The 13,811-nt window shown below is 44.1% G+C and overlaps 1 protein-coding gene across 1 annotated transcript in view; it reads right to left on the reverse strand.

Annotated features, from left to right (window-relative positions):
• LOC116819391 (uncharacterized) overlaps window positions 1-2,229 on the reverse strand; it is a 64,161-nt gene extending 61,932 nt beyond the window's left edge. Inside the window, exons 1-2 of the mRNA XM_032771089.1 lie at window positions 2,073-2,229; window positions 439-1,007 (exon numbers count right to left, since the gene is read on the reverse strand). Coding sequence (XP_032626980.1) covers window positions 439-1,007; window positions 2,073-2,229 — 726 coding nt within the window. The remainder of the gene's footprint in view (window positions 1-438; window positions 1,008-2,072) is intronic.
• Between the last annotated feature and the right edge of the window lie 11,582 nt (window positions 2,230-13,811).

The following is a 13,811-nucleotide window of genomic DNA, read 5'->3' on the forward strand; positions in this document are numbered from 1 at the left end:
AGTCTATGGAGGAGTGTTTATGTCAGAGGTGAATTTGGCCTCTGTGACTAAAGCAATATAATATCTCTGACTTGCTGCAGAAAAAATAATTCAAATGTTAATTATCTTTTTAAACAAAGAAAACTAGTTTTAAAATACCTTTCCTGAGGAAAAAAAATAAGAAAAATATCCCAGATCTTTTAGGGGAAAATTCAACTTCCAGCCTGAATATTTCCGCTGGGGAGATCTATGAAGGAGAGTGAGGGAGAAGCTTGTGCTTTGGAATGATCACAAATGGCAAATGAACTGTATCAAATTGAACTTCAGAGTGTTGATTCTACCCATAAAATACTGGTTTTTTTTTTAAAGAACACCAAAAATTAAAAACACTGGGAAGGGAGCAGTAAAATATTTTTAAATAGTTGGCTAAAACAGTTTCAAACCTTTGTCCATACATACCATTTCATTCACAATTTTCTCCACAACTCCTTTCTCCTGGAGGTTGAAAACAAACCTTGATGCTGGAACACTGGCCAGAAGTCGAAGCTTGGCAGCATTGGCCACCTCCTCAGCCACTCTTGTCATTCCCACTGTGAAGAACACAATTCCTTGATGTTTAGCATCAGCAGTAGCTGCAAAAATATCTGGATTTCTTGGATGATCCACTCCATTTGTCAAGAGCACAGCTGCTTTCACACTGCCATAAGTCCCTTCAGTCATGTACAGTTGTGTGAGATTGGTTATGGCATATGTTGTGTAGGTACCATGGCCTATATAGGTTATGGGAGCAATGCGAGATTTGAAAGCTTCAGGACCTTTCCAGTCTCGGAAAGTTTGCTCCATGAGAACAGTGCTACTGTACTGAAGTAAGGCCATCCTCCAGCTGAGAGTACGTCCAGAATTGACTTGCACTTCTTTCATACTGTTCACTGTTTCTAATACAAATTTTTTCTGTTGTTCGTGATTATAGTTCTTAGCACTTTCTGAACTGTCCAGTAGAAAAGCTATTTCAAGAACGCAATCTTCATCTGGAATAAATTTGGTAGATAAGTGAGTTTAATTACATTAGGAAGCTATGTTACTCATAAAATGATATATTTGTATGTAAATAGTAGGCTTTGAAAGTGGAAATTCAATTTTCTGGAAGTTTTAGAATACTTGCGTAATAAACATAAGGATAAGGAACCTTCTGAAATTTGGGAGAGGTTTAGAGTCCATGGGATGAGGAACCTTCTGAAGCTGGGAAGGACCTTCTTGGGGGAAACAAAGCCTTCTGAAAGTGGTGTGATCCTCTGACATGAGGAAAGTTCTGAAGCTATTTAGACCTTCATTCAGAACTTCTAGCTGGTATCTTACTAGGAGGTGGACCCAGAAGATTAACTTCTGGATGGCAAGTTGGGAGATCTGGGTCATATTCTTGGCCTTGCCACTGACCTGCAGTATGATCTTAGGCAAGTCACTTTACCTTTCTGTGCCTTTGTTCTTCTTCCTGATTTTTAGCCTGTGTATTTCAATTGTGAGCTCACCAAGGTAGATATATTTGCTTTCACTATAATGTGTGCATACTGCACCTAGCATAATTGGTCCCAAACCTCTGTTGGGACCTCTAGAGGCTACTGTAATACAAATAATTAATAAATATATTCATAGACTTGCATCTCTGACTAGGTAGAGCACTGAACTCTTTAGAACACTTCATTTAGTGCCCTATCCTGCTCCCATTGAGTTCAATGGGAGTACACAGGTGTGTAAACCTAAGTGCGTACATAAAAGTTTGCAAGCTCAGGGCCTAACGTAGTGCAAATTAGGCAATATTAGTTTTCTGAAAACCTAGGAAAATTGCTTCTGAATAAATGTATATCTGCCACTTTTCTTTTACTGGTAATACCATGGCTGACAGCCAAACACATTGAGAATGTAACGGAAGAATCCTCAAACCTTGCTCTTTTAAGCTCTTCTCCCACCCCAAGTGAACTATACATCTCAATGTAAAAATATGGCACATGAAATTGTAAATGGGAGTAGCTCTGCAGGTTGTAAATATATAGTCTAGAATCTGCATAAATGTTAAGAAAAAATGTGCTAAAATTCACCTTGATCACTTGGACTGGGATATTTTTCTATGGCATTTGACAGAAAGTGCTTAGATTTTTGTTGTGTTACTCCATTTCTTTTGTCTTCATTGAGATTTTGTGCCAAAAACACATGCTTTCCTAGTATCCACAAAAGCCACCAGAATCTGTAGAACATGTTTGGTTTTCTCCTAAACAACACAAAATACAGTGATGATGCACATTATTATGATGCACGAGAACAATGAGAGATGGGTATGCTTTGCTCCAATAGTATATAAACAGCAGTTCATTCTTTAACAGCAGTACATGCTCCAAGCAGAACATTCAAAGGGTCCATTTGTACATTAATACTCAGGAAATTTCATTTAACAGCTATTGTTAGCATTAACGGGAATTACTCACCTTAAGTCTAATAAAAAGGATGGGAGAATAAATCTTTAAACCAGTAACTTAAAAAAAAAAGGCAAATGAAAAGTTAGGTATTTTACTTCAATGTATTAAAACCTAGATTAAGTTTTATGCCTATCTTTACGTTAAAGATAAAGTGATTCATGTATGAAGCAAACAGATAACCTAAGGGTTTCACAAGGACTATCTTCCAACAAAGACTACATAAGAAATCCTTTACGTATACCCAGTGAAATATTTAAAAAAAATAGAAAAAACTCACCCCTAGGACTCAAGTATTATGCCAATTTACAGACGGAGAAACTGAAATAGAGCATAAGGCTCAAACTGTCAAAACTGTTGGTACTTGTGGATGCCCAACTTCAGACACCTTTGAGCACTGGGTGCTTTTGATGATTTGTGAAAGGACACATAGAAAGATAGTCTTGGAGACGGGAATAATTTTCAGAGTTGCTGGCTGCCAACGATGCACACAATCCACTAGACTGTGTTGCCTCTTGCTACTTCCATCTACCATTCTTTTAGATGGAAGTAAATTGACTGGCTATGAAACCAGTTTTTCTGGAACTCTGTAGGAATTCCCTATTCAGTCACTTAGCCTGTGTTTACTGTAACATTTTCTGTTAGACTTCCTAATCTTGAAATATCACTAGTACTGCTCCACCGCTGGTAGCCACAGTGCCAGCAGTAGTGTAGTCCAGCCACCACCAGCAACTTGACGACCATCTCTTCTTATCCTGAAGAGGAGCAGATGTAATACTTGAAACTAGTTGTAACTTTCTCCGGCCTATGGCAGCTTCTGGTCACTTAACCTCTGAGCATTTCTAACACGATATAATGGCTCAGATTACAGTACAAGCTTCATATTTTAAAATCCGGTCCTTGTAAGAACGAGCTGTTTTTATCTCTACGAATGCTGTTGTATTTGATAACAAAACCTGTTAGAGCCGTTTTCAAACACAATGTAAATAGGTTCAATACTTGACACAAACTGATGTTATAGTCACTTTCACAGTAGTTTTAGACAAAGCAAACCAGCGCGTGGGCGCGCACACACCCTCCCGTCCCTCCAGCCCAGGCTACACTGCAATGCTTTTCAAATTGGCATTTCTCGGACGGAGCTTAAAATACGCGTATGCTCCAGTTTTTAACTGTAGCTGAAATTGAGGTGAATGATGATTAAACACAAGGAAAGTCACTCCTGAATGGTTATTCACACACCCTACGCAGAGCCTCCAGGGAAGGCGGGAGACGACTGAGTGGGACTCACAGTTTTTACTCCCCTGTTAATGTCCCTCTCAGAACAGCTGCTGCGGAGGAATGAACCATACATGAAAAACCCCAATTCAGCCGCCCCCTATTTAGCCCAGCTGCTTTGGTCCTGCTCAGGGGCGGCTCTATGTTTTTTGCGGCCCCAAGCAAGGCAGTCAGGGAGCCTTTGGCGGTGTTTCTGCAGGCGACTTCAGGGTTCCCAATTACCACCAAAGCCGAGGGACTGGCGGATCTCCCGTAGAAACGCCACCGAAGGCCCCCTGACTGCCGCCCTCAGGACCACCAGCAGGGCGCCCCCCCAGGTCCCCACTTGCTGTGCTGGTGCCTGGAGCCGTCCTTGGTCCTGCTCCGGTGCAAAGTCACCTGGCGCCTGGTTGGTTCCAAAGAGGAAGCGGCTGAAAGGTCCTGCGGGCGGAGGCGCTTCAGCCCCAGCAGGGACCTTCGCTCACCGTCTCTCTCTGCTTGTGTCGGAGCGCTCCCTTACTGCCCCCACCCCCCGCAGGTGTGGGACGTGCCAAGCCCAGACTCGAATGCTGTCCGAGTACAACATGCCTGGAAGTTTTGCTCCTGCAGCGAACGCAGCCTCCCGCCCGCGGGGCAGAGACCCGCACGCGCGAGTTCGCTCTTCCCTTCTGCACTGTCTGCGCAGCGCCCTAGGCAAAGCGCAGAGCCCAGCCATAGCCGCGGGGCCCCAGAGGAAGCTCTCTGCCCGCGCCCGGACACACCGCTCAGCCTGTTCCACCCGCTCTGACCCGCTCCATTGTCATTGCTCGGGACTGCTCGTTATCCAGCCCCAGCAGCACTAGGGTCACTGTTCTGACGCCCCACAAAGCGGTGGGGGGTGAGTTTGTACTGGGATGAGCACAACCTTGTTTATTATTTCAGCAACACTCTCCCACATTAGAGCTGTACAATTTGCGCTGCAGCTCCCGTATGCACCGAGCTGCGGAGTGATGTGAACCCACTAGGGAAGAAGTTGCCTGTTAGAAATGCTCCTTGCAGGAATACAAGTAACCCTGGCACATGCACACTCCCAGCAGACACCATCCAAGGGTAGGGCAGATCAGTACTGGTGGCGGGAATACATTCATCTCTTTCGGGTAGATTCCGGCTTTCTTGTAATAGTTTAAAAGCATCTGCTCCGAGGATGGAAGAAATGACTAACAGAGCCCGGGCAGAAGCACGGACTCTTGCTTTTAAACACCCGTTACTTCACCGCAGCTTTCCTAGTACCAGGCATCCAGACACTTGCCAGGTCTACACTGCGACTTTAAATCGGTTTAATGGCCGATATACCGATTTAACGCTGTACCCGTTCACATGACGTCGTCATTAATATCGAGTTAAACGGCTCCTTAAATCGATTTCGGAACTCCTCCCAGACGAGAGGAGTAGCGCTAAATTACGATTAAAAATAGTAGATACAATACGGAAATTAGGAATATCATAAGTGACCAGAGAAATCGAACATCTATTAAGGACACTACCCAATAGAGAATAATAACCACAGTGCACCTGACCAGCTCTGGTCCGCATACGAACTGAGTGTGGAACAGATGCCGGTAAGCGAAACCCGAGAACCTTTACGATGACATTTCCTGCTTTCACGTGTCCAGCTTGATCAGCACGGGTGGGATGCAGTTCAATGCAAAAGTGCCTGCATGAACCTTACGGGAGATATTATATCTGATCGCTGTATGGTGAGACAAATTCTGTTTTAGATCACAGAGTCTCGTTAGAGAGGAAAGTGCCAAAGCGTTTGAAAAATAACTCCAGGATCACAGACAGTGCGTAACACCATAACGGGAGCCAGAGACTCAACGGAATGGTCATGGGAGGGAGGAAGGTGAAGGAGGGGGTTTTAAAGGAGGACTACCGCTCCATTCTTCTCACTATAGCACTTTGCATTCTTTGGTGCGGAGTCGCCATGTCTGTAGCGTTGATACACGTGTCTTGCATGGATTCACGGAACAGCTCGTCAGTCCTCCCCTCCCCCGACCGTGAAAGATAAAGTAAATAAATATTCCTTAGTCTGTACGTACCCTCTGTTGTACTGAACATGTCTGGGCAGCACGGATGCTGCTGCGGTGAAAGCAGATGTTTTCTGCCGTGCAATCACGGGCGAACTGTGCTCGGTGGCAACCCGGAGTGGGAACTTATGAAGCGCGAGGACAGCTAGACGCAGGCAGTGCATGACCGCGTCCTGAAATTCGATGGTAGCTTTGGACATGGACGCAAACATCGATTTGGTTGTACTCGTGGACGTGCTAAACGTTTTAATCTTTTTGTAAATCGGATTAAGGCTAATTCGAATATATTCGCAGTTAGATGATTTATCCCCGTTGCACAACAGTTAAGCGACACAGGAATTCTCTACTCCATGCTTTCAGTTGAGCCGCGTATGAGGCCGCTACACTACGGGATATACGAATTAGCTTTAAAATCGGTTTAAACTTGATATATAAATTCGATTTATCGCCACACTGAGGCACAGTAATTCCGCGTTGGTGCGTCATGTCTGAGCTGCTAACATGATTTCGAAGCGTGCATTGTGGGTGCTCTTTTCCGTAGCTTCCACAGTCCCGCAGTCTCCCTCGCCCAATTGGAAATTCTGGGCTTAATATTATTGGTCGCAGGTTGTACTGGTCCAATGTCATCAGTCTTCCTTCCTTGGGAAATCAAGCTGACAATCCTTATACGTTGCCGTGTTTCTGATTGCGCGGGCAGACGCTCATACACACGGCAACCATTGGAGCCGTTCAGCTTGTTTTACCGGCACGGTGTTACTGATGCCGGGACAGGAGGCGATACCTCCAGCACTACAGTCGAGCTTCATTTGCTTTGCATATAGCCAAGATTGTTTAACAGTGTTCTTGTACCTACTACAACCCGAGTACAACTGGCAATGAATGGAACGGTTACTCTCCCTCTCTGTAACTGCTCCGCTGCTATTGAGTGCCCTGGCTAAAATCGGCCGGGGTGCAACGCAAAAAGCAAAAGCTTAGGATTGACTCCAATTGGGATTGACTCCCTGAGTCTGATCCTCCCTTATGTTTAAAATAGGTATCCTGACTAGAATAAGGGCAGTGGTATGAGTAGACGACCAGTGTATCAGAGAGCACAGTGCTTGTGTCGATTCACAGGGATGCCCTGCACAACCTCCTGTTGCTTCCCTTCCCAACCTTCCTGGGCTGACCGTGGCAGGTACTGCCCATTTGTGTCATGAAGTATAAAGAGACAGGCATAGAGAACACTGATGTGAGTAAAAATGCTGAGGGGAGGCAGGCCTCGTCGGCATGATGATAGTCCAGGCAGGACATTAAGCGGTGTGGGGAGAGGAGCACAGCATGCTGCTGCTATGACAGTCCAGGCAGTACAGAATCTTTCTTTACACAGAAAGGGAGGGGCTATTGAAGCTCAGCCCCCTAACTTCTATGATGAACGGTTAATGCCGTTCTTACTATCTACTGGGAGTGACCAGGAATCATATCCTGTTCTTACCCAGGCCCCCAATTCAGTTAAAGCATTGGTAGCAATCGGGGTTCATGAGGACAGTTACCGTCCTATTCGCACATCTACCACTGGAGGAGAGAAGCAGATACTGCTCTTCACTGCAGCCACGCTGTGCTCTACCAGCAGCATTCAGACATTAGAGGTGACATTGAAAGAAGTCAAGATTATTCTTTCCTTTTCTTTCACGTGGTGCGGGGGAGAACTGAGGAGCTATTCCCCACCAACGCCAGACACTGTGTTAAACCTACAGACTTGGAGCTCAGCCAAGATGCAAATACTTTTCAGGAGACTGCTGTGGACTGTGGGATAGCTGGAGTCCTCATACCCCCTCCCTCCATGAGCATCCATTTGATCTCTGGCTTTCCGTTACATCTGTGCATGCAGCGCTGTGTAGCCTGGAGTTTTGTTTTCAAATGCTTGGCATTCGTTTCTATACATAGCTCTGATACAACAGATTGTTCTCCCCATAAAAGTGATCAGATCCAGTATCTCCTGTACGGTCCATGCTGGAGCTCTTTTGGATTTGGACTGCATGGCCCGTGCTGATCAGAGCTCCACGCTGGGCAAACAGGATTAATTCAAAAGTCTGCGGGGCTTTTCCTGTTTACCTGCCCGCTGCATCCGAGTTCAGATTGCTGTCCGAGCGTCAGTGGTCTGTGGGATACCGCCGAGGCAATAACATCGATTTCCGTCCACACTAACGTAATCGATAGTTATATCGAATTTCGAGCTACTCCTCTCGTCGGGAGAGTACAGAAATCGATTTAAAGAGCCCTTTATATCGATATAAAGGGCGTTGTAGTGTGGACGGGTACAGCGTTAAATCGATTTAACGCTCTTTAAATCGATTTAAATGCGTAGTGTAGACCAGGCCTGAGTGACTCAGTGTCTAGGAGTTGGGAGCGCTATGCTGCCTCTGCCTTGGCTATTAGCAGCAGAGACCTCCTCCCTGCTCTAGCCAACTCTATTAAGTGGGGAGGGTCCAGGGACGGGCAGAGGAAACAGCAGCGTCTTGTGGGAATTAATGTCTGCAACGGGGGCGCCAACACAGAAAGAAAAGCAACTGGGTAAAGAAAACGGAGCATTCACCCCCCCCATCCAAACCCTCACCTCCACCTCCACACTCACTTTTTCATCCATACCTACCCACCTGCCCATCCACACCCACTCATGTCCCCATTCACACTCACCAGTGTGTGTACATATATGAATTGTTCTGGACTGGCTTCCATATGGATAAAAATGAAGACAAATGATGATTATATAAAATATGCAAAGATAAATGATTTTAACGATACCGTTCCAGTACTGTAAATCTTACTTTTAACACAACATAAGTCTTGACGAAGTGTTCTAGGTATAAATTAACTATTTCAGACACAGGTCGTGGAGAGTTACATAAATCTTCATAAAATGAGGAATTATATAAACTAAGCTATAAATCATAGAACTATAAAAAGTTAGACAGTCTTACTGTTCTGGCTGTTCAGTCTCTGACTATACACTTTGAAAGAGCCTTCTGCTTATATCTGTGCCAGCTGTTTTCTGAATTATAGCTCTTTTCTTTTCCTATTTGAAACCTGGAGGCAGCGAACAATTTATGTGGACCTGTCACAGTGGGATGCATCACTGAAAAGCACAACCACAAAAACCTGTGTAGTTAGATTTCTTAGGGTACGTCTACACTGGCAAATTTACAGTGCCGGCAATTACAGTGTCGGTCAGAGAGCATAGAAGGAAAACTGTTATTGTGTGTTCACACTGACAGCTGCCTGCACAATAGTGTGTTCACACTTGCGGCACTTGCAGCGCTATTCAGAGTGGGGCACTCTGGGCAGCTATCCCACAGAGCACTTCTTTCTCTTTTGCTACTAAGGCTTGTGGGAAGGTGGAGGGGGTCACGGGGCATCCTGGGTCCAGTCCCAATGCCTCATGATACATTGCTTCACATCCCAGCAATCCCTATGTTTCCGTCCACACTTGGCACCATCTTTCAATGGTTTGTGTACTGTGCACCCTGCCTCTTTCGGGCTGCAGGAATGGATCCTGAACTGCTGACCAGTATGCTGCTCGCTCTGACCAACACATCACTAGTGGCAGTGGAGTTATTCCAGTTATAAACTAGAAAGGCAAGAGGAGTGCGACATTGATCTTGCCACGCGTAGTAGCTACAACAGAGATTGCTTGTGGCATTCACGGAGGTGCTGACCACAGTGGAATGCTGCTTTTGGGCTCGGGAAACAACCACTGAGTGGTGGGATCACATCATGATGCATGTCTGAGATAATGAGCAGTGGCATCCCTGTCGCTGGAGAAGCACATGGCGATTGCACTGTGGAAGCTGGTTACTCCAGACTGCTACTGATTGGTCAGTAACCAGTTTGGAGTGGGAAAGTTGACTGTTAGAGACATCTTGATGGAAGTGTGCACGGCCATTAATTGCATCCTGTTCCAAAGGACAGTGACTCTGGGCAACATGTGTGACATTATGAATGGCTTTGCACAAATGGGCTTTCCTAACTGTAGAGGGGTGATAGATGGAACGCACATTCCAAATCTGGCACCAGACCACCTAGCCACAGAGTGCACTAATCGCAAGGGGTATTTCCCAATTGTTCTCCATGGAACTTATGGATCACCATGGGTGTTTCACAGACATTAACACAGGCTGGTCTGGAAAGGAGCATGATGCATGCATCTTTCAGAACACTGGCCTGTTCAAGAAGCTGCAAGCAGGGACTTTCTTCCCAGACCAGAAGATCACCGTAGGGGAAGTCGAAATGCCCACTGTGATCCTGAGAGACCTCGCCAGCAGACATAGTTTAGCCAGCAAAACTCCAGTTTAGACACAGCTATTTTGACAGAAAAATGCTTCTATCAGCAGAGCTAATGTTGTTTGGTGAGGTGGTATTACTATGCCAGCAGAAAAATTCCTTCTTTAGGTATATACTGCATCTACACTCAGGGGTTCTGCCGGCATAGTTGTAACTGGTATGTTATATCAGCAGAGCCTGTGTAGTGTAGGCTAGCCCTTCATGTCAGTCTTCCAGGTTGTGCAGGGGTGATGACTACTTCTCTTCGGTCACTCTTATATACTCTGTACAAACCTGTATACTTAGATTTTGTGTCTGGTGGGGAGGAAAGGTGAGGGAATAGGGGAGCATTTAGGGATTAAAAATATTGGAGCACTTAGGGAATAAAAATAATATATATTTTTGAGTTGTGCCTCTAGCATATACAGAGGTATAATAAATCTCATATAATCTATAAATCTTATCAACCAAAGATCTAACATGAGCAGACAAACACTTGTAATTGGTTGGGATTGTGTGCATCCTATAAGCAAAACATTGTCATTCTTCCATTAATAGTGTTAATTCAAAACTTCAGACATTGGTGGTAAATAATTTCTTAACCGATTGTTTTATTTCTTAGCAAATTCTTGGCTTTTTTCTTTTAGTAATGAGTGACGGTTACCCTCAGGACAGATTTCTTTTTTCGCCCAGGTGTACTTTTGCCTTGAAAGCAATTTCATAGCTGAATGCCTGTGATGCATGGCAATATTCTGACCAGAATTCCAAGTATGTGACATGTCTTATACCATTCTATGCATTTCTAGACTTGTAGCCTTCTGAAATTGTAATGTTTTCAATATCCACCCTATGCTTAAGGGGACATTTCATCAGATAACTGAATGATGCAGATGTACAGAATATATAACTTTGATTTTTCTGAAGTTATTCTAAAAAGAAAGTTAATAAGGCTTTCATCATTTAGTACAAATGATAATGTAAGTTAGCTTTAAAATGCTTTTTTCAGCATATTTTTGTTTGTTGCATTACTTCCATTTAATTGATTAATGATTCACAAACATCAGTTAAGACTAGCAATACTTTGTATGTATTTAAAACATTTTTTTAGCAAACGTGTTTTGCAAAGAGAAGAATGTGCTCTAGAGAATAAAGTCAATTTTGTTTTCCTACTTTTAAAATGGTATAAAAATTACTGCTAGAATTTCTTCTTAGCTACCCGTACAACACAATTAATTTATTCCAAAAAATGAAGTATCTATTTATATATAAATATTGTCATTTGATTTTAATGAACCTTGGCCTTGATTAAGCAAAGCACTTGAGCATGAATATAATCCCATCCCTATTCAGCACAATATTTAAACACATGCTTAAATCCCATTGGCTTCCATGTGAAAATTGCTGAATTGGGGCCTAAATGTTTTGCTAAATTGAGGCCCAGGTATTCACATCCCCAGACCACCATCACAACAGCCTGTAAAAATATCCTGAATGGCAATTGCTGCAGAGGCCAAAGACTGAATGGGTATAGAGGCTGCATTATATTGATACCTATGCAGGCCATCAATCTGGATGAACGGTGCTCAGCAAGTATTGGAAGAACTTAATAGATCCTTGAAGTGATGACTGGCTTTTAAAAAATGTAGAAAGATAGAATAGAGTCAATCAACAGAAATTCCCCATCAGTTTATAACAGTTGAAAGATACTAGGCTCAGTCCTCAGCTGTGTTTGAGCTAATAAGGGGGGCAAAGGTGATATTATGCCACCTTTATGCCTCCATTACCATGGTGCTGACTGAGGACTATATTAAGCTGTGTTGACTGCTAAGGGCTCCTAAGGTGTCATTCACCAGCTGGGGCTTACTGGACTGCAGCAGTGCTGTGACTTTATGCCTTTCTTCAGCCACCCCTTTCACATTAAAACTGTATCAAAGCTGGGGAGAGGGGTAGTGAAAAGCCAGCAATGCTGAGTCTATGCCAGGGGTCAGCAACCTTTCAGAAGTGTCAAGTATCAGAGGGGTAGCCGTGTTAGTCTGGATCTGTAAAAGCAGCAGAGAATCCTGTGGCACCTTATAGACTAACAGACATTTTGGAGCATGAGCTTTCGTGGGTGATGAAACCTCTGTAGACCAGGTGGAAATTTCCAGGGCAGGTATATTATTAGCAAGCAAGCTAGAGATAACGAGGTTAGTTCAATCAGGGAGGATGAGGCTGTCCTAGCAGTAAGTGTAAAACAAGGAGAGAAACTGTTCTGTAATGGCAACCTCACAGTCTTTGTTAGTGCCGCTGTCGATGGTGTCGCTGGTGAGATATGTGGCAAGTTGGCATCGAGGTTGTTGCATGGATTGGTTCCTGAGCTAGAGTTACTATGATACGTGCAGTTGCTGGTGAGAATACTTTCAGGTTGGCAGTTTGTCGTGGCAAGGATGGCCGCCACCAAGACTTGAAAGTGTGGGCATTGTCCGATGGGTGTAAGATCCCTGATGATGCGTTGGAGGGTTTTAGCTGGGGCTGATGTGATGGCAGTGGAGCCTGTTGGTTCCTTTCTTGGTTGTTCTGCATAGGATGCTTGGGTACATGTCTGGCTCTGTTGATCTGTTTCCTAATTTCCTCGTGGGTATGTAGTTTTGAGAATGTTGGTGGAGATTTTTTATGGTTTGTCTCTGTCTGAGGGTTAGACAGCATCGGTTGTATCTCAGGCTTGGCTGTAGACAATGGATCGTGTGATTTGCCAGATGAAGTGAGCATGAAGGTAGCATAGCGGTCGGGTAGTTTCGATATAGGTGTTAATGTGACCATACTTATTTCACTGTGGTGTCTAGAAAGTGGACTCCCGTGTAGATTGGTCCAGGCTGAGGTGTAGGTGGGATGGAATTGTTGAAATGGGTGAATTTTTCTAGAGTCTCCTTCCATGGGTCCAGATGATGAAGATGTCATCAATGTAGCGTAGTAGAGAAGGGCGTGGGAAGAGCGAGGAGCGTTTTCAGGTCACCATAAAATATGGATATTGTGGGCATCGAGTCCATAGCAGGTCACTGATCTGGAAGATATATTGTCATCAACTTGAAATAGTTGTGTGGAGTATAAAGCACAGACTCAGCACAGTTGTTTGTGCTGCATCATCAGGATACTGTTTCTAACAGCTTGTATTCCATCTGTGGTGGATTTTGGTAGAGAGCCTCTACATCATGGTGCTAGGATGTTTGCTGGAGTGACCAATGCATTGTATATTCCTCAGGAATCAGTGGTTGTCAGGAGATAGCTGGAGTGCTATGTGTAGGTTGAGTAGAGAGTCACATATCAGAAGTCCTCAGTGAGAGTCCATGTCCCGAGATATGGGCATCCAGGATTTCAGTGTGGATCTGGCATATATTAGAATAACCTGTCAGGCTCTAAGGTATTCCTGATTGTTCGTGTAGTTAGGTGTCCTGAGTAGATGGCAGTTTTAGTGATTCCAGTGGAGTCTGAGGAAGTGCCTGTAGATTTGAACTACAATGCCTGATCTCCTTCATTTTAACGACATGTATAACTCAGAATACTCCAATCATGCAACATTATTTTCTCTCTATGAAGCAAGCAGGTACTTGTATGTATGATAAAAGAAAGCAATATATAATCTTCATAACACGAAATCTGATAAGCCTGTAGGTATTAATAGCCTCTGATAAGTCACGCGATGATACAACGACCTTCCGAGCCATGAAACTGAAGGAGATTTTTGGGAATTTACATATCTTTAACAGTTTCACAG

This window comes from Chelonoidis abingdonii, chromosome 10, assembly GCF_003597395.2.
Source record: "Chelonoidis abingdonii isolate Lonesome George chromosome 10, CheloAbing_2.0, whole genome shotgun sequence".
NCBI lineage: Eukaryota > Metazoa > Chordata > Testudines > Testudinidae > Chelonoidis > Chelonoidis abingdonii.